The 22,576-nt window shown below is 40.9% G+C and overlaps 1 protein-coding gene across 3 annotated transcripts in view; it reads right to left on the bottom strand.

The window, feature by feature from the left end:
• Positions 1–22,576, bottom strand: part of AUH (AU RNA binding methylglutaconyl-CoA hydratase) — a 151,635-nt gene that overhangs the window by 5,739 nt on the left and 123,320 nt on the right. Inside the window, exons 7-9 of one of the 3 annotated variants that reach the window (XM_069961679.1) lie at positions 6,584–6,771; positions 1,367–1,417; positions 10–57 (exon numbers count right to left, since the gene is read on the bottom strand). In XM_069961679.1, the coding sequence (XP_069817780.1) occupies positions 10–57; positions 1,367–1,417; positions 6,584–6,771 (287 nt within the window). Of the gene's footprint in view, positions 1–9; positions 58–1,366; positions 1,418–6,583; positions 6,772–13,005; positions 13,054–18,314; positions 18,511–22,576 lie in introns of those variants that run through there. The other 2 variants (XM_069961680.1, XM_069961681.1) reach the window with 2 other exon arrangements.

Here is a 22,576-nt window from a genome sequence, read left to right as displayed (position 1 = left end):
AATACTTACCTGAGCATAACAAGCTTCTTCTATGGCTAAGCCTGTGGCCAAATCCACCTGCAATGAGAAAGCAATATTGGATGAAAGTGAATTTTCCAAAACAAAGTACTACATAAGAATATTAAATATACAATGGACCAGCTAAGTTTTAGCATGATGGAGCCACTTGTCTGCAACAATTTTAGAAAACAGAGCTGTGCAAGAAAAGCAGCCTACATTTTATAAACATTTCAATGGTTGAGTGCTACATACAGAACATAGCACAGCTACAACAGTAAACAGGAAAATGCCAACTGTGTCAAGGGTCCCTGCTGGTTTATCAAGGACTTGGATTAGATGCTTATTTAGTAGGTAGCTGTGGGCATGAAACCTGTCCAATAGCTAACCAAATATATACAGTGGTACCTCGGTTTAAAAGCGTTTTGGTTTAAGAGCTCAGTTTTTCTAAATTGTGACTTGGTTTAAGAGCATTGCTTTGGTTTAAGAGCTCCCTGTACTGGGTGGGAGCGCGAGTGGGGGAGGGTCATGGTCTGCATAGCGGGGTCTACAGCACTGTACTCTGACCATAGAAGTCTCCCTTACCTTCCAAATCATAGCAGATCCACTTTAGGCTGGGGCTTGCATGAGGGGACAGGACTGTGGAGGTAATCTCTCCATAGCTGTAACCCCTCTCTCCCCGGACAGAGAATGCTGCATGTATGTGCGCACATCTGTACTGCTCATTCCTTCATGCTCCCTGTAGTCTCTGTCCGCCCTTGTGTTTCCCATCCTCTCCATTACTGTACAGTAACTTATATATTAAAAATTGTTTCATTAGTTTTACATGTTATTCAGAATAATAAATCATTATTTTTGGGGTGTGGAACCAATTGTCTGCATTTCTATGATTTCTTATAAGAAAATTTGCTTTGGTTTAAGAGTGGATTTGGATTGAAAGCACGGTCACAGAACGAATTATGCTCGTAATCCAAAGCACCACTGTATACTTATGTTACCCAACTGACCACTACTGACTAACCATTATTTGTTTGGGTCACCATTAATGTGAGGGAAATTCTACTGTGTTAATCTTTTCTATAATATGTACAAATAATCAATTATTATGGTCTTTGAATTAAGTGAACAGGTAGGTACTTTCAATGACCTACATGCTCAAGCTTTGGTCAATACAACCAGACAAAAATGAAAAACACCTTTATTAAAGTTTAGCTGAAACTGCCCAATTCTATGTGAATGCAACTGTTACACAAGCCCCAGGACCATGTAACATAGCAGAAAGCAGGACAGGATCTAAGCAGATAAACATATCTAGACAATTATGAGGAAATATACACTATTCACAGAAAATGACATTTCAGACGCTTACCTCAATGCCTTGGTTGATTGCTAATTTAGCCATTCTCATTGCAATTGGTCCCTACAATTTCAAAAACATATTTAATAAATATCACTGGGAAAACAGTAAGATATATAATCTGAGATCATAAGGGATAAGTACTAATAACAAACTCTTAGGACGTCACTTTCAGCCTATATTATACATTATATTATATATATTATACATGATATTGTAGTGTTCCAGACTGAATATAAAGTGTTGGGAACCATTTTATATTTTGCTTTAAATTCTGCAAAACCACAATAATGAATCTAAGGGGTATGTTTACAGGGCGAAAAGATGCGCCGTTTTTGATTTGAAAAACAAACATCAGAAGTTTGGGCGCACCTTTTCAACCCGTGAATATACCCTCGTCGTCCTATGTCTACAAATGAAAATGTTAAGCAGAGAATAGGCCTTCTTAGGGGATTTTTAAGTTCTATTAACATAGGGATGCATCATGAGAATTGTGGAGCCTAGGGAGCATCCTGAATTTTAAGGCTGGGTTCACACTACGTATATTTCAGTCAGTATTGTGGTTCTCATATTGCAACCAAAACCAGGAGTGGATTGAAAACACAGAAAGGCTCTGTTCAAACAATGTTAAAATTGAGTGAATGGCCGCCATTTAATGGCAAATATTTGCTGTTATTTTAAAACAACGGCTGTTATATTGAAATAATGGCCGTTATTTACTGTTATATGGCGGCCATCCACTCAATTTCAACATTGTGTGAACAGATCCTTTCTGTGTTTTTAATCCACTCCTAGTTTTGGTTGCAATATGAGGACCACAATACTGACTGAAATATACGTAGTGTGAACCCAGCCTAAGAAAGAAGACTGGGTTTCATAATTTAGAATAGAGGAGACAGGGTGGGCACCACCAAGCAAAAATAACAAATAAAACACTGGGTGCTGCTGACGACCCTAGACAAGTGACAGCATGTATGAAGAGAAAGACAGAAAGAAACTAGGGTAACCAAGTCAGACGCACACCAAAAATAAAGTGAAGGAAAAAAAAACTTTATTGGTACCAGCTACAAAAAACATGTTAAAAACATTTAAAATCCCCAAATAGGGGAAAACACACTGCAGGACCTGTGAATAAAGGTACAACTGCACTGCTACAATGTTCCGGGCCAAAAGGGCCTCCCAAGCATGGGACTCAAAGAAGGGAAAAATGACAATACAATAATAAGCAATAATCAAAAAAATCTTATCACATGAGTCAAAAACAGGTCATACCCTACGAGCGTATCACGTCCCCATGTAGCAGACAAAAGAAATACCCCACGCGTATCGCCGCTACGTTGCGGCTTCGTCAGGAGGACTCGTAGGGTATGACCTGTTTTTGACTCATGTGATAAGATTTTTTTGATTATTGCTTATTATTGTATTGTCATTTTTCCCTTCTTTGAGTCCCATGCTTGGGAGGCCCTTTTGGCCCGGAACACTGTAGCAGTGCAGTTGTACCTTTATTCACAGGTCCTGCAGTGTGTTTTCCCCTATTTGGGGATTTTAAATGTTTTTAACATGTTTTTTGTAGCTGGTACCAATAAAGTTTATTTTTCCTTCACTTTATTTTTGGTGTGCGTCTGACTTGGTTACCCTAGTTTCTTTCTGTCCTTCTCTTCATACATGGGTTTCATAATTTATCAATTTTTACAAGTTCTTCCTGTTCTCCGATAAAAACAATTGGAGAAAAAAATCCAGAACAGTGATACCAGAATCTACATAGTCCAGATAACTTACTCAATATGCAACATCATCATAAAGTCTCTAGGGCTCCTACTTCTATGGTCCTTACAAAAGTTACTTATAACTACTAAACAGATCCCAATGCATCCGGACATACAAGGGAGTTTTAGCACAAATTCAGTACCAGGCAATGACACAAGTTTTTTAGAGTGATGGCTATTTACTTTCTTCCCTTTCATATTAGCACTGCTAACTGATATACTGATAGTAAAAGGGTTAATGAACCTGGTAAGGAAAGCAACATACTAGGGTTGAAATACTGTTAACACCTTTACTTTCTCAATTTCATTATTACAGTATATTTAGTTGTCTAATGGATGGAGATAAGCACATTAGCAAACGTCACAGAGTGTACAGCATGTTCCACATCTGTTTGTTCCGGACATTATGCGTCCCTGTAAATCAGCAAAGCACTAGGTCTGCAATACAGAGATTTATCTAGAGCCCCCATAAGCTGTTGCACTGACTGAACTGCATGGGATAGGCATATCAATTGCAGAGATGACACTACATATTTCTGCACTTTGGTTTTCTTTGCTTACATAGAAAGTGGAATACTATATAATAAAATAGTTAATTTATTCACATTAAAGGGGTAGTGCGGCGCTAAGAAGTTATTCACAAAATAACACACATTACAAAGTTATACAACTTTGTAATGTATGTTATGTATGTGAATGGCCCCCTTCCAGTGTTCCCCGACCCCTGCCCGTGTACCCGGAAGTGTAGTGCAGTATACATACCTGATCCGTGTTGACCGACCCCGCCAAAGACGTCATCTTCGGGAGGCCGGCCGACCCGCTCCTGCTGTCCCTCATGCCGGACCCCTCTACCGCGTCATCAGCTGCTCAGCCGCGATTGGCTGAGCATAACTGTGCTCAGCCAATCGCAGCTGAGCACAGTTATGACGCAGCAGGGGGGGACCGGCATGAGGGACGGCAGGAGTGGGTCGGCCGGCCTCCTGAAGATTACATCACTGTCAGAAGACGGCGGACGGGGGTCGACCCGAATCAGGTATGTATAATGCACTACACTTCCGGGTACACGGGCGGGGGTCGGGGAACACAGGAAGGGGGCCATTCACATACATAACATACATTACAAAGTTGTATAACTTTGTAATGTGTGTTATTTTGTGAATAATTTCTTAGCGCCGCACTACCCCTTTAAGGTAAATGTGGCTGCCTTTACAAACCCCTATCTTGGGATATTTCTGTATGATATCATCATCATATTTTTCTTAAAGTCAGTTCCTTGATTACTCATGCGTTTTTGCTATTCTCTGTTAGGCCTCAGGCTGTCAAACCCAATGACCCTGGTGATAGTAATGTTAGGGGACACACAAATGGAATCCCCCTCCTATTGTCAGTGCTACAAATAAATGATCAGGATTAGAGTTTTGTCTGATCTTTGCAGTTAGTTAATAGTCTGTAAGCTCATGCATGTGAGCAGGGCCCTCACTCCTCATGTATGGGTAATTATATGTATATCTCTGTAATGTCTATTTTTGTCTATGTATGTACCCCCAGAATTGTAAAGTGCTGCGGAATCTGTTGGCGCTATATAAATAAAAATTATTATTATTAAAAATTATTATTAGTTCACATTTATGGTTATCAATCACATCCATGATCCTGCTGATGATGTACATGAAAGATCAGATTTACAAATACAGTGGCACGCAAAAGTTTCAGACCTCTGGTCAAAATTACAGTTTCTATGATCAGTTAAAGGGTTGTCCAGCAAGCAGTAGACGGCTAAAAACTTCTGCTCACCCCCTCCCGCTCAGCCTCTGGGTGTCTTGCACATGATGCCCAATAGCTGCACAGTGTCTCTGCAATATATGACACACTGTGCAGCTATTGGGAAGCAGTCGTAGTTTCACCCGCACACGATGAGTGTGACTTAGCCCCACCTGGAAGCAGAAGGTTTCAGCCACCTTGGGTTCGCCGGACAACCCCTTTAAGCAAGTTGAAGATGGTATGATCCCCAAAAGTTCTAGATGACACATTCACTCTGTAGTTTACTTTTTTTTATCCTTTACATTTTCAAAAAAAACTTTAGGCACCGTGCATTGGTTGGCACCTGGTAGCACCCCCTTTGGCAAGTCTTTAATTCTTGTTGAGAGATTTTTATCCATTCTTCCATGCAAATGTCTTCCAGTTCTGTGCTATTCCTGGTCCATCTTACGTGCACTGCTGTTTTGAGGTTTATTATAGATTTCCAATAATGTTCAGATCAGGGGACTGTGGGGGCCATGACAAAATCTTCAGCTTGCCTCTTGAGGTCCTCTTTTGAGAATTCTGAAGTGTGTTTAGGATAAATATTGATAAGATGAGTGAACCTCAAGCAGGCTACAGTTAGTCCAAATTGGAGCCTGCGCAATTTGATTGCCGCTGGTTGAAGTTGGATGCAGCCCTAGGGAGTCCTGAAAGCCCAGGCAAGCTTAAAGGGGTACTCCAGCGGGAGGGCACTTTTTCACTGGGACCGGGGACGAGGTGGCTGAGGGAAAAGACGTCCACTCACCTCCCCGGTTCCAGCGATGGGTCCCGCATCGCGGTGCTCCGGTGCCCGCTTCCCGGCCGCTTCATGGTGTCTGACGCGGGCTCGAGGCGTGACGTCTCAGGTCCGCTCAGCCAGTCAGTGAAGGAGGCGGGATCTGAGCGGACTTGAAACAGATCCCGCCTCCTTCACTGACTGGCTGAACGGACCTGAAGTCACGTCTCGGGCCCACGTCAAACACCAGGAAGCGGCCGGGAACCGGGCACCGGAGCGCCGCGATGCAGGACCCATGGCTAGAACCGGTGAGGTGAGTGGATGTCTTTTCCCTCAGCCACCTCGTCCCAGCGAAAAAGTGCCCCCCCCCCCCCGCTGGAGTACCCCTTTAAGGCTGCATGCAACTTCTTCAGCTACCGGTAAGAAAATACTGCACGCTTCGATTGGGACTAACTCTAGCGTGCTTGAAGTTTGCTCATCTCTAATAATTATCCATACTTTTCCAAGGTACTCTATTCTTTTTTCACTCTATAACTGTACAGACCAATAATATAATGATGTTGCCTAAAATGTGAAAAAGTGTGTGTAATCATTGAATTTATGCCTTTTGCAGATCATTTTGTCTTCAACCTGCTTAACCGTTCGCAGTCATTATGACCAGAGGTGCTCAAACTTTTGCATGCCACTGTATTCGTATGGCATTTTGCAGGATATTCCAACATCTGATAAAAGCTGTCATTCTTCACCTAGGGGGTAAGTTTTCTATCCAGAAGAAGCAGGCTTTGTAGCACATAGACAACTCAAGTAGCATAATGGAAGCTGCTCTTAGAAAATGGCTCTCCCATTCTAGCATGTAGGGAGGGGAGCTCCACTCTACAATGTACACATGCCCTAAAAACATACAAACAAACATTTTCAAGTTTAGTGGTTTCTTAATATTGTCATTACCTGAGATACAAATTCCCTAGCCAAAGCAACAGCCCTTCGATAAGCTGCGTCTCCATCCTCGTTTTGTTCTACAACATGGCTGACCAAACCAATGGATTTTGCTTCATTGCCATCTAAGACACGTGCAGAGAATATAAGCTCCTTTGCCATGGCAACGCCAACCGCACGTGGTAGCCGCTGCGTTCCACCTTAAAGAGAAGAAAAAATGTATTACTAGCAAAATGTGGATTAAATTATGTAAATATGAGGAACGACTATCTGCAGGGTACTGAAGGGAGCAGGCACTAAGTATACTGCATAATCTAGCTATAGTAGTACTTCATTAAAATTAACTGAGATTTTAGGTTATTAACAAAACCAAATGCTTAAAGTGTACCTGTCGCTATAACTTTCAAAATCTAAATCAACAGTAGATGTGATATAATGCAAGTTTGCAATATACATTATTATTTTATTTTTTTTATCATCAGGCTGTAAAACAAAGCTATACTTACGAGAAATCAAGGTTTAGTCTCCTGAAGGCAGATTTTTAGTCTTGTACTAATTGAAAAAAAAAGTCGGGCTAGTACAGAGTGTCACAGCTTAATGTGTCCGTCAATCACATGACTGCCTTCTCTGTGCCAGATGACCTGGGAAACACAGGACCTTCTGTGTTTAGACCCATTGAAAAAAAAAAAACAACAACATAGGAAGTGCTGTGTTTTTCATGAAAACTAAAAAGAAATAATCAATGTAAAATTGCAAACTTGCTTTATATCACATCTACTGTTGATTTCAATTTTAAAAGATACAATGACAGTGACACTTTGTATTCTTCTTTGCCATTTAGACATAGAACAACATTTCTAGTTTTTTTATTACAAAAAATCTTTTGGTGGAAAACAGAGAAAATGAATTGCTCTCCAGGGACAATTCTGATATGTAATGTGATGAGCAGGAGAGCGGCAGAAGCTCACTAATTAATGAACTAATTAACCAGTTGTTAGTACTGCAGTGTCATGTACCAGAGATAGGCAAGCACACAGAGAATCCATGCATACAGATGTACTTCAAAGTCTATTGTATAGATTGCCTCTTGAAAATATAAAATCTCTAACCATTCAAGGCAAGGACTCCATGAGACTTCTGAAAGTGTCCTGTGACATTTGGCACCAAGACATAAGCAGTAACTCTTTTTGGATGAGTGTTAGGGCCTTGGGATTTGGAGAATTTGTAGGCCAAGATAACTGCCTTACATTTTTGTCATGTTCTTTAAAAGGGGTTATCCAGCATTTAAAATGTTTTTATATATTGCTGCCCTATTGGTAAACATAATAAACATGTTATGCTTACCTCTCTGCACTCCCCCAGTGACCCGATATGGCTTCTCCGATGACCCCTGCTAACTGCAGCTCTGCTACTGTACAAAGATTATAAATTTGTCTCAGGAGTGACAACCCGCTCAGCCAATCACTGGCTGAGACAGGACAGCACCGTGGCCAGTGATTGGTTGAGTTGGCTGTAACTCCAGTCTCAGATAGTAGCTGGGCTGCAGTCAGTGGGGAACCCTGGAGAGATTGCATCAGGACACCGAAGAGTGCAAAGAGGTAAGCATAACATGTCTATTATGTTTACCAAAAAAACTTTTTAAACGCTGGATAACCCCTTTAAATCATTGTTCAATGATGCATTGTTGCCATTATGTTGCAAAAAAAAACTGCTACAGTTGAAAAGGAAAACCATTGCCATAAAGGGGTGCACTTGGTCTGCAATAATATTTAGGTACTAGGTGGTATACATCCACAAAATGTACAGGACCCAAGCAGAACATTGCCCAGAGATTTACACAGTCCTTGAGTCCTTGCTTCTTACCACAGTGCATCCTGGTTCCATTTGTTACCCAGGTTAAAGCCAGTAAAGGCAGTGTACAATAGGGTTTCTTACCCCCAAATCAGGAGACGTAACTCTTATCTCAATCTGTAGCTCTAGCACTGAGATATAGGTAATAGAGGTTTTATACAAATTAAGAGATAGAGTCCACAGTGCATTCCCCCAGGAATTATGCGACTCATCAATCTAAACAGAGTGGGCATTTATATGCAGGCATGAAGGGTGTGACCAGTGCTGGGATTTTGCAGTCCAGGGGAACTTTATCTCCTATTTTGCAGAAAACGTCTAAAAAGGAAATAGTTTTATCTCCCGATTCAGGTAGGAAGCCCTACTGTACACTTCCTTTACTAGTTATCAAAAAGCTGCTGACAGGCCCCCTTTAAGATACAAGCACCAGGTCATTTCCATGATGTAAAAAACACATATATCACTGCATATACATCATAATTTGGCACTTGCCTAATACATGCATGTATGTATATATGTATTTCATGCCACTGTCATATACACACAAAAGAAAAAAAAATACGTACAAAGTATATACATAATGAGTTGAGTGAAACATAAAAAAAAAACCCTGAGAAAATGCACAATGTAGTAATCGTTATGATAGCCACATCACAATTATTCAACTCCTATATAATATTGTTGATTTTAAAACTTGTCTGACACATTACATGACCTAAAGTGGAGTTATAACATTAAGTAAGCCTTTTGGAACTCTAAAATGAGTCTTTATTTGCTGTGATGCATACGTAAACCCTACCTATGAAGGCATTTGAGGTGAATTACAATCATAGGAAAGACAAGAGGTTCCAGAGAAGCTGTGAGAGGAGGATTATTTTATCACATCTAAAGATCTCAAAAGCCTTTAACACTCCAAGAAAAAACATTAGGAGCATTATAAGGAAGTTTAAGGCTATGTTCACACTATGTAAAACTACGGCCGTAGTTCTCGCTGCAGAACTACGGCTGTAGTTTTGAGGGGTGGACCATAGCCTTATGTTCAATGGGATCCCGGCGGCGCAGGAAAAAACTGCCGCTCACTTCACTGTGCTCTATGGGAAGCTCTGATGCGGGCGTGCGCTAATGCGCCCGCATCAGAGCTCTGCGGCCGGAAAGATCACCTGGGATGATCTGCGCTGAGATCGGCAGTTCCGTGACTCAGCTGGGGTCACGGAACGGCCGGGTGTTCAAGTAGTGTGAACATAGCCTAAAACTTATGGAACAACTGCAAACCTGCCTGGCCAGAGAAATAAGACCAACATTTCATCGAGGGCTCTTAACAACTTAGTACAATTCTAAAAAAAAACAAAAAACGACAACAACCACAATTTTGTATTTGTAAAAGACATCTACAGTATAACATGATGAAGAGTGGTACAAAATGCTTCATTGGCAACTATAAGACATGCGCTGAATAAACAAGGATTTCATAGATGGACTCCAAGACCCACTTCACTCTTGACCACAAGGAAAATCAGAAGTTGTCTAGAACAGGAATTTGGATAAGACTACTCAGTTTTGGGAGACCATCAGTATATCTGGCATTTTAAAGTCCATTCTTATAACCAGAAGAATACCACCCCCACAGGCAAGCTTTAAAGTAGGTCACTGATGTTTTGGAGTGTTTTTTCTGCAGTAGGAACTGGCAATCTTGATCATGGATTCCCAGACATACCAGGCCATTCAAAACAGGAATAAGACTTTTTCTGTTGACAAATTAAACCTTGGAGATCAATAGACTTTCCACCAAAACAATGATCCTAAACACACCTCCCAGTCAACCAAGGATTGGTTGAGAAGGAGATCCTGGAACATCTAGGAGTCACTTTCCTTTGAAAATCTTTGGTAAGATTTCAAGAAGGCAACCAGTGGGCATGTGATGGCATCATGCTAATAAGATTTGCAGCGGATTTTACTATATTGTATCTGAGGTGCAGGTGTTCATTGAGGGCTGCAATGTCCTCTAGTTTTCTATGATCAATGCAGGAAATAAAGTCAATTCTGAAGGTGATGAGCCTAAAACTACTGTAGCTTATGACTTTCTGCTTTGATTCTTGAGAGGTGAAGTATTGTAGTACTCAACATAACAGTGACAATGCTATTTTCCATACTCTACTCCATGGGTCTCCAAACTGCCCTCCCTATTGATATTTTACACCATCAATTATCACAATTTCCACCCACCAGGGTTATAGCCATCATCCTACTGACAATCATGCTTCCTTAAAATTTAAAACAAAACCCATCACAGATGGGTAACCATGTAAAGCCCAAGGAATAAAGCACACATTTATGCAAAAAAGCATTCTCATTTCTTTGTTCAATACATTTCAGACAAGCCAAACACTGTATGCAACATCACACCCACAGACATGTGGTTAACTTCAACTGCATAGATGACACTTTAACCTTTTCTTGAAACACATTTTGGTGTGCGTGAACTGAAAGTGGTGTAATCTCTTTCTGAAGTTTTTGAGGAAAACAACACCTGTTGCAACAAGCATATTTACAGTATATGGTCAATATTTCCAAACTTTTTGCTTGTTTAGGATGCATGAAAGCTTGAACCTTTATACATATTGCAAATTTTTATACCTTTTTTTGTATTAGGGCTTTATGGCAGAGTAGATTAGGGACAACTCTGTGAAATGGCCAGAGCCCTGACCTGAACCCAACTGATCTCTGGTGAGACCCGAGAATGGCTGGCCACTGACGGCCCCCATCCAAATTGATCAAGCTTGAGAAGATCTACAGAGAAGACTGGCAGAAAACTCCCAAACCTTGTAGAAGCATACCCAGGAAGAAGGCTGGAGGCTGTAATCACGTGCTAAGTAAAGAGTCTTCTGCTTGAATACTTATATCAATGATTTTTTGTTCAATATCAATCAATAAATCAATCAGATTTCTGTTTTCACTTTTTGTGGTCATTATAGGGTGTTGAGAACATTAAGGTACCAACATCAAAAAATGTGGAAAAAGTCAAAGGGTCTAAAGATGTTCTGAATGCATCGCACATACAAATAAGCTGTCCTCCAACTGCTGCTGTAGATGGGGTCAAGTAGCACAGAATTACATGATACAAGGGTCCAGTCCTGGCATATTCCAAGTAAAAGGGGTTCACTACAAGCCTCTACCATCAATAATATCTTCTTATGTTTCAAAGAAAGTTTAATTGACATTATTAAAGGGAACAAATCGGTAAAAAAAAAAGCCTATAACGCTAGGGAAATGTGCTGATGCATCACCCGGCAAACTTCCCAACCATGTTTCTATTAGAGATGAGCGAACCCGCCAGACAGCGGGAATCAGCCGCAGAGAGTTCTGGTTCATACGAACCAGAAATCCGGCAGGTTCGCTCATCTCAACTTTCTATACCCTGCGTCACTGCCCGGTGTAATTTGTGAACTTATGTTTGTAAACTCCCACACTCTATGTAAATGAGCCCCAAAAAGTCATCTTAGAGTTGTCCTTTTCGCAAGTAGCCACCGTCTCCTGGGCGTGTCAGTGCTGTTATCACGCCTTATGTGACCATAATAACGTCAGCGCCGATGTGAAATAAGGCCTATCTCTCAATGATTTCATGGTAACACAGTGCTTTGACTCCCACCCAAAGGGGCGTGATAACAGCGGTGACACACCCGGGGGTGGTGGCTACTTGCATCCAGATGACTAGTTGGGGCCCATTTTAATTGAAACAGGGAGTTTACAGAAGTTTACAGATTATACCGGGCAGGGACATGCACATATCTGGAAAGTATGTTACTACAACATGCTTATTTACCAACTAACATGGTCGTAGCATAGTTGTAAGTATGCTTTCGCTGAATGTCACCAAAACTGTATGTAGCTAGCTGTGAAGTAGTTATTACATTATAGTTTAGTTAAAAATAAGCAAGCCACATGTATTTACTTGAAGGCATCAACACATGCAAAAGAAGCTGTTAGAAATGTGGAAAGTACCTAGACTTTTCCTTCAGTACTCTTCTTCATCTGATTAGAAAGTGAGTTGCAACACAGTCTGGTACCAAGAAATACTTCCTTACAGAGAGTTGGTTGGCATAAGTTTATGACAGATATCTAACAGCATGTAACTAATAATGCGGTTACAATAAGTCTAAATAAAAAGGAATATACTTATCCAAAATGTCCTTAACAAATACATTATAGGTTGAAAGAAAAGAAAATATGTGGCTAAGGATTTTATTACATCTAGTAATATCATCCCATAACCTACTGATATATTAATATTAGTATTTGTACTGGCATAAGCATGTTTTCACTTGATCTACCGGACAGGACGTTGAAAACAAAAAGAACTACACAATGTGGTATTGGTTCTTGCATTTTTTACCAAGACAATGTGTCACCTCTTCTGTCTCAGGAGGCAAAAACAGAGACAGAGATTTTTATACTATTTAAGACTATGCTTAAAGTATTTACTCGAGTTGAAAAAGAAGATATACATAAAAGTGTTCCTTTAGCTCTAGGTAGAATTTAAAGGGTTTGTCGAAACATGGTCGCTTTCTTCTAAAAACAGTACCTCTTCTGTCCTTTTTTTTTATTCCAAAATGTTTTAAATTAGGCTTCCAATATAACTATAGAATAAAAAACAAAAGAAAACGGTGTAAAGTTTTACAATTTAAGCATTGCGTACATAAACTGTCAAAATCTTAGCAAAAAATTATCCCCCCCCCCACACTTATCTTTGGGTCAGGAACTTTGTCAAACAAACAGTCTTAGGGTCTGTTCACACGCACAGACTCGCTGCGTAAAACTCGCACAGAACTCGCATCAAACTTGCACGAAAGTAGCTGCGTTTTTTTGTGGTGTTGAACTCGCCTGTGAAAATCATGCGCAAATCACAACTCGCATGTAAAAATCGCACCAAACACACAGTGAGAATACACATACATTGACTTGATAGCAATCAGTATCACTGTGGATTTAAGTGCGAGAAACTAGCAGCGAAAAATACGCAGCAAATCTGTATGTGTGAACAGACCCTTAAAGTGACTCTGTACCCACAATCTGACACCCCCCCCCCCAAACCGCTTGTACAGTCAGATAGCTGCTTTTAATCCAAGATCTGTCCTGGGGTCCGTTTGGCAGGTGATGCAGTTATTGTCCTAAAAAACAACTTTTAAACTTGCAGCCCTGTGCCCAACGGCCATAGCCTAGATTGTGTATGCATTAGGCTGGCACACGCTCTCTGTCCCTCCTCCCTGCCCTTCTGACACAGGGCTGCAAGTTTAAAAGTTGGTTTTTAGGACAATAACTGCATCACCTGCTGAATGGACCCCAGGACAGATCTTGGATAAAAAGCAGCTATCCGAAGGTACAAGCGGTTTGAGGGGGTCAGATTGTGGGTACAGAGTCACTTTAAATTGCACTTCATCTGTCAACAACTTGGTGAGGATTGCACAAGGTTCCTTCCTACATTTAGGGCGCCTTGCAGCACTGTTAAATTAGAGCCAGTTTTTATCACCTTTTTTCCCCTTCCTTTATACCAACCACCCTTCCCCCCCCCCTCCAAAGAGAACCATCCTCTTATAACCACCAGTGTGTGTGTGGGGGGGGGGAGCTGCGGGGAGAAACACCTCTCCTGTCCTTAGTTTGAGTGTGGGTTTTGCAGCTCGGTTCAATTAAAGTGAATGGAGCTGAATTGCAATACCACGCATAACCTGAGGACAGAAGTAGTGCTGTTTTTGATAACCCTTTAAGAAAAAAAAGTTAAGATCTGCCTATTTTGCAGCAGACAGAGCTGTGGCCATTCTCATTGATGTCTTGTAATCAATGGTTAACCAAACCTATGGTAAACACACTTTTTTATTGCAGCTAACAATTTTCCATCCAGGAAAGAGAAAAGACAGGGGGTGACTAATACATCTGTAAAGCACACGTGTGGTTTGATCTACAGACCCCAGGATGGCAGGAATTGGTAAGAAAAAGTTAGCTTTTAATTCATTCATTATGTTATCCGCACTATACCTTTAAGATGTGCGGTAACCCTGAAATGCACCCATGTGAACTATGGAGAATCACATAAGTTTCTGGTTTTATGTTTCTATAAGTAGAGTAAAAAAAAACAACAACTGACAAACAGTTACAAAACGATTACACAACAGCTTTATCTTATGGGAACAGCATGCAATTCTGCTGAAAGCAAACATCACAGTCAGATGAGGCAATAAAGTTAACTGGAAATGAGTTCACTGCTGTAAAGAAAAAGGATCTTGGTGGCTGAAAATGTAGTATCAATGCCATCCAATCATTTCTTCAGTTTTTCTGATACTGTATGTAGGGATATTACTAAGTATCAGGATTCTTTCCACAAAGCAAATACATTTTAGGCAAGGAGTCGGCAAACATAAAGAGACTGCAGAAGGGGAATCTAGAGGAAAGGTTTTACGAGGCTACAATACAGAGCACATAGTCACGGCCCTACGTATGTTTCTATCACTGTGTATGGTTCTATCACTTTCACAGTGCTAATAATTTCCTCTGCCCCATATAAATGTCCCCATCAACGGTGAGCCCAACAATCTGATTTAATGGCAGCCAAACTGATACCGGGGAGCACTTTCTCTGTGACATCATACTGGGGGGAGTTCCATCTCTAGATCCTCCCCCATTATCTGTTAGGGCTGTTTTAAAGAGAGTGTATCATCAGAGCTGTAATATGGAGATCTACATACCATTATGTCGGCTCTGACTAGTACAATCTGCTGGTGTGGAGCATTTTTCAATTCGCCAAATAAGCCAGGGTGAAGCACTGGAGGAGGGCCCGGCACATGCTATTCAAATTCATCTATTCCCCCACCACCACCCCACTCAAGATGTGCGCCGCTTCCTCACATCATGCAGCCTCCTATTCTAATATAGTAACGCCTCTTATGCCAATTTGGCAGGTCCTACAGTGTGTCGTACAGCCGCGCCTCCTGTTTTCGGCCTGGCCGTTCTGTCATCAAGCCAGGATGTAGGACCTGCCAGATAAGCATAAGAGGCGTTACTATATTAGAATAGGAGGCGTGCATAATGCGAAGATGCGTCGTGTGTTAAGAGGCGGGGAGAAGAGATAAATTTAAATAGCATGTGACGGGCCCGCCTCATGTGCTTCATTCTTGCTCATTTGCATATCAGTTTGGAAGAATGCTCCACACCAGCAGATTGTACTAGACAGAATGGTATATCATATTATATTACAGCTCTGATGGTACATTCTCTTTAAAGGGGAACTATCAGCAGGTGAGACTAATGTAACCTGCTGATATTGTAGCTCCCTATTGCATACGAGGCACCAAGGAGGAAGGTATGTGTCTTACCTTCATTCTCAGAGCTGTTCCCATGCAGGTGTTAATGTAATCGTGTCTCCAGTAAGGCCATTAAGAGCACTGGGGGCTAGGCTATCCCGGCCAGCCCGCTCCATTGATAATATACAGAAGGAGTGGTCTGGGTGGGGAAGGGGCAGTGCATCTAGCGGCCTAACCGGAACTAAATTCTAAATAGAAACTGTGTTTAAAAGTGAACATATGTTTTTAAATGAATTCAGTGCTTCTTTCCAGGGCATATACACTTCCATTTATGAAAAGTCACATCTATCAAGGAAGAAAAAATAAATATATAAAACCAAGCTTTTAACATCACATTAAAAACTATTACAGGGATCTAACAAAAATGGGATAATACTATAGTCAGAATCTATATTTAATCGCATCTCACACAAGTCTAATTTGATTTAAATTAAGTACTCAGCGGGAATTTATCTGGGAAGGGCGCTGCAGGAATATGTAATATATATGAATCTTGTCTGCTGGAGTATAAACAGAATATGCATCAAATAATGATGATATCACACACACATAACAAACAGCAGATAAGACCTCCAACAGATTACTACATCAAGAGAAATAATATCTACAAAATCTGCAACGGGGAAAAATAAGATTGTCGCGTACTAGTACATTTTGGAGGGAATTTATCACTCAGTCTAGTGATAGGGATCTTCCTTCTGGGCGCACTCTTTTGTATGTGAAAATGTATGTATTATGGGCAAGATACTTTGTGAATTGTGAGCACTTTTTCTCACTTGCTTAAGAATCTCAAATATGAGTAAAGTTTACATCTTATTGGGAGGTGGCAAACAGATGTGCAAAATAGTCCTCCCTATTACATTAGTACTATAAGAAAGCAATGGATTCTGCACCACCCTACATCTAAGGGGTGCTCCTACTACATACCTGAATTACATACTACCAAACCAACACAAGAAACCAGGGGTATGTAATAAACGTAGGGCACACCACAACTGATGGTTTAAATAGATATACAAAAAATCTTTATTCACATAATTAGATTATCAGAAAATACATATATATACATAAAGCAAGCACATGGGCACAAAGCCCCCTATCCATTAAAAACAATTAAAATACATGACAAAGGGACCTATGAAATATAAAGGTACCCTAGGGCTCAACAACCTATATGGAATATAGATACTCCGGCTGCAAAAAAGAAGTGAACCAAAGGAGATCACAGTGCCATAAATACAATACAAATATATTCAAGTGAAATAAATAATACCAGGCAACAATTGTAAAAATAAGTAAAACTGTGTGAAGGTCAACCCCTACGATATAGTCCATATCATTGCAAACAAATACTGTATAAGGTAAATTGCACCATGTCCAGGAGACCTAAGCAGCCGGAGCAAATAGGTTGGAGTCCATAACCCTACGCGTTACGTTCCCTACTGGAACTTCGTCAGGGATTAATTGTACAGAGGCTAGTGCCCATATTTATATACAAATCAATAATATACATAATGTACACATGTGTTACCTATTACCCGGTATGTGACGGTTCAGCGCTGGACGATCGCATCAACAAGATGGCCGCGGCGTCCCAAGCAAGGTACTGCGCAGGCGCTAATGGCTGATAGTGTATCACATCATCACGCCGGACGACGTAAGTATGCGCATGCGCAATATAAATCAGGGCAAAAGCCCATACTGCGCAGACACAATGCACACAGAGGTCATGTGACTGTATAGCGACGTTCCATAATAGTAAACACATATTAGATGCAGACGTAAGTATGCGCAGGCGCAGTGAAAGTAAGGGCAAAATAGCCCATACATTACACTAAAGGCTGGTACCACCATATTACATTAGTGTAGGGTCATCAAACAAAAAGAAAAAAAAAACAATACTATTAATATGTCATTTTATGAACTAGTGACATGAATATTATTAATAATACAATCCCAAGCTGCCATGTGCCATCTCATACAGGTGCAATAGCGATCGTGGCGTTTAAAGATTACTGATTTTTTTCAATTACATATAAAAAAAATTATAAAAAATTATCAAAATTTTTCTTTTACACCAATATGATGTAAATAAAAACTAGAGATCACGGCACAAAAAAATGACACCCCAACGAGCCCTGTAGGTGGAAAAATAAAAGCGCTATGGGTCTTAGAAGGTGAGGAGGAACATTGCATTAATTTGACCCGGATATCCTGGCACCAATGACCTCGGTCATGAAGGGGTTAACATGTTGAAAGACAACGATAGACAACATTGTTCATGTCAGCTGATCGTTGCCTTCTATTACATTAAGCGATTATCCGCCGCAATTGCCAATTATAGCTAGGTCTAATAGGGCCTTAACTCTTTAAAGTGTCACTGTCGTTTAAATTTTTTATTTTTTTTGCAGAAATCAATAGTACAAGCGGTTTTTGTTCTCTATGGAGAGGGGAGGGGTGGAGGGAGATGAGGCACCAAAACAGGACAACAAAGAGTTAATTTACAGCTACATCACCGGGCTATGTCCTCTGAGGTCAACACTGACCTCTCTGACCTCTGAATATCTGCTTTCACACAGTTCCCGCTGTGTAATCCTTTGTTCTCTGCTCTCTGTTGCCAACTAATCTCCGTCCTCCCCTTTCCATAGAACAGACAGGGGCACGTCTGATGTAAAAGTCGAGATTTCCTGATAATGAGCAGTGAATGAGAGAGAGAATGATAGTCTCCTGGACTATTGATTTCTGCAAAATAAAAATTAAAAATTAAACGACAGTGACACTTTAAGTTAATTAATCTATACTATACTATACAATGAACCACCCATTTATTGAACTGACCAGGACAGGGCAAGTCTTGCACCAAACTACATTTAGGCTATGTTCCTGCACAGTATTTTTGCTCAGTATTTTGGTCAGTAGTTTGTAACCAAAATCAGGAGTGTTTTGAAAACACAGAAAGGCCATGTTCACACACTGTTATAATTAAGTTGGTGGCCGTCAATCAATGGCAAATAACAACTGTTTTTTCAAAACAATGGATGTTATTTAAAAAAAAAAACAGCAATTCTTTGCCGGTAAATGGCTGCCATCCACTCAATCTCAACAGTGTGTGAACATAGCCTTTCTGTGTTTTCAATCCACTCCTGGTTTTGGTTCTTAAATACTAAGCAAAAATACTGTGTGAGAACATGGCCTAAAATTGTATTCTCCAAGTCCTAGCTTATCAATGAGCAGTTTTTACAAAAGTACATGTTACAGTATTAGGAAGAAAAGCATTGCTATGTTACATATATATGTTACTCTAAATAACGGATTCTGCATAAATATGGGCATTAGTAACCTTAGAAAATAGTTCTCTATTGTATAAAGAATAAAAATAAATGGCCTATTAATAAAAAAATGAAGGGGTACGTTTTGCTGTTTTTGTCCTTGGAGAAAACTTTTCCATTTATAAAATATTGTTGGTTTTCTCCATATTCTTGGTGAGCACTTGCAATTAACATGTAATGATACAAAAGACATGAACTGTTGCTTGTCATTTATTCCATGCACAGAAACTAATTTTCATTATACATGGACTTTTATATACAGCGGCTATTGAGAAACGCAGTCTATTTCTCGAGATGAGAATCAGACACAGAGATGAGAAAGCTCCTGCATGTCTAATTTCAAGGGCACTCCGAAGCAGGACTTGTATGCATGGAACAAGTCCCATCCAGATATGTAATTTATTACCCCAGCTTTCCCGCAACATTAAAGAAATGAGTAGCCAGGGAGATTTTCGCTTACCTTTGTTTCTGTAAAACAATCTTAATCACGGAGTCATAAATAATACGAATTTGCCTGTCTAAATGACGAAAACATAAAAGCAGTCCTGTGACGAAAATAAAAAAAAAAGAATTGTCTCCTTTGATTTACATTTCTAGATTTATTTTTAACAGACATCTGCTAGGAAAAGAAGTCCGGAAGGAAACATTTGGGTAACCTGTCTAAATATAGTCATGCTGCTCTCCACTGCCAATACCTGAATAAAAATGGTAATAACATACACAACTATTAGCGGAGTATTCTCTCTTAGGGACTATACGAGTGTAAGCCATCCTTGTGATTTAGCACATCATGGAGTCTGTGTAGTAATCAGTCTGCCAATGATAGGAAAGCACAATATTGGCAATCCTAATTTTGAGGCAGATTCTTTATTTAGGCCATGGGTCTCCAAACTGCAGCCCTCTAGCTGTTGCAAAACTACATTTCCCATCATGTCTGCACAGCCAAATCCAAAGCTTTCGCTGTCCGGGCATGATGGGAATTGTAGTTTTGCAATAGCTGGAGGGATGCAGTTTGGAGACCCATGATTTAGGCAGTCCTGAGGTTAACAAAAGAGAAACCAGCAATAGTATTTCATTACCAAACTGCCAAGATAAAGCTACAATGTTGCTGAAGCTTCTGGAGACCAGACCCAAAACTCAACATGTATGTTTCCCTGGTTAAACACACCCAACAGGGGAGGCATGAAGGCGACTACTGCAGGGAGGGGCATATATTAATATACAGCACCTTCATGTAGGTAGCACTGGCCGTTTAAAAAAAAGAGTGGCTAGAATCGGGCAGAAGTTGGCAGCAATGAAGGATCGACCTCCTGAAATCCTCCTAGAAGAGGAGCAAGACTAAGAAGTAGAAGATAAGCAACTCTGTCCTCCTCTATCAGATTAACCCTTTACAAGCAGCTGTATCCTCCTTTAGCTGAACTGCACAAAACACAAAAAAATCTTATTGCATTGATGATGAAGAATATTCTGTATGAAGCAAAGTCTGGTGGGGGGTGAGGAAAACTTTCCATTTACTGTGATGTTTTTCACTTCAATGTTATGTATTGCATTGCACTTGTACTCTACGGGTATGTTCACACTGAGTAAAAGCAGTGAAATTCCGCAGAATCCTGCCTACTTCAGTGTCCCACAGTCTCTCTATGGGAGGGCTCACATGTCTCCACTTTCGCCACTCTCTGCGCAAAGAATTCCGCCACTTTTACTCAGTGTGAACATACCCCAACTCCTCTTTACATTCTGGTGTACCCTTTGTTATAAAATGCTATGAAAAACCTTAATGAAAAAAGATTTGAAAAAAGAAACTTTTTGATTGATTTGCATTTCACTGATTTCGCTGCTCACTGGGATTCACTGGTGTATACTATGTATACAATCTATATCATAAAAATGAAAGTCTGTCTGTCTGTCTATGTGTCTGTCCCAAATAGACTTTCAAACGCCTAAACCGTTTGACCCCAAATTTGGCACACAGATACATTGGGTGCCCGGGAAGGTTATTGCGAAGGTCCCGTCCCCGCCAGATATACAGGAGAGGAGGGGGAGGGGGTGGGGGAAGAGCGGAGCCCCATAGAAATGAATGGGAAAATCTCCACACTGCAAACACAGGTGATATAATTAGCTGCAGCTTTGCCCAGAGGAAACGGCAGTTGGGAGCCTTAGCAACCAATAGGATTTCTGCTTTCACTTTCACAAGGAGCTGTGGTTGCTAGGGCAGCTGCCTCACAACATCCACAGTAATAACTGGTAGGCCCCCTACTCCATCTATACAGTACATGTATACAGGACCCCCTACTCCATCTATACAGTACATGTGTACAGGACCCCCTACTCCATCTATACAGTACATGTATACAGGGCCCCCTACTCCATCTATACAGTACATGTATACAGGACCCCCTACTCCATCTATACAGTACATGTATATACAGGGCACTACAGGTATACAGGACCCCCTACTCCATCTATACAGTACATGTATACAGGGCCCCCTACTCCATCTATACAGTACATGTGTACAGGACCCCCTACTCCATCTATACAGTACATGTATACAGGGCCCCCTACTCCATCTATACAGTACATGTATACAGGGCCCCTACTCCAACTATACAGTACATGTATACAGGGCCCCCTACTCCATCTATACAGTACATGTATATAGGGCCCCCTACTCCATCTATACAGTACATGTATACAGGGCCCTCTACTCCATCTATACAGTACATGTATACAGGGCCCCCTACTCCATCTATACAGTACATGTATACAGGGCCCCTACTCCAACTATACAGTACATGTATACAGGGCCCCCTACTCCATCTATATAGTACATGTATACAGGGCAACCTACTCCATCTATACAGTACATGTATACAGGACCCCCTACTCCATCTATACAGTACATGTATACAGGGCCGTATTACCAGCTGCTGCTGCCCTAAGCACTAAACCTGAGGACACCCCATCTTCACTCACCAATTAGTATCAGGATTGGTAGGTAATAACTCCAGACGTCACATTTAACACCGCCACACCAGACCTGACCAATACCACCACACTGTGACTGGATAACACCGCCACACAAGGCCTGATCAATACCGCCATACTGTGACTGGATAACACTGTCATACCAGACCTGACCAATAGCACCATACTGTGACTGGATAACTACGCCATACCAGACCTGACCAATACCACCACACTGTGACTGGATAACACTGCCATACCAGACCTGACCAATACCGCCACATTGTGACTGGATAACACTGCCACACCAGACCTGACCAATACCACCATACTGTAACTGGATAACAATGTCATACCACACCTGACCAATACCACCATACAGTGACTGGATACCAATGTCATACCAGACCTGACCAATACCGCCACACTGTGACTGGATAACACTGCCATACCACACCTGACCAATACCGCCATACTGTGACTGGATAACACCGCCATAACAGACCTGACCA

This window comes from Dendropsophus ebraccatus, chromosome 3, assembly GCF_027789765.1.
Source record: "Dendropsophus ebraccatus isolate aDenEbr1 chromosome 3, aDenEbr1.pat, whole genome shotgun sequence".
NCBI classification, from domain to species: Eukaryota; Metazoa; Chordata; class Amphibia; order Anura; family Hylidae; genus Dendropsophus; species Dendropsophus ebraccatus.
Note: the sequence above shows the minus strand (reverse complement) of the source record. Positions and strands in the feature narration are given on the sequence as shown.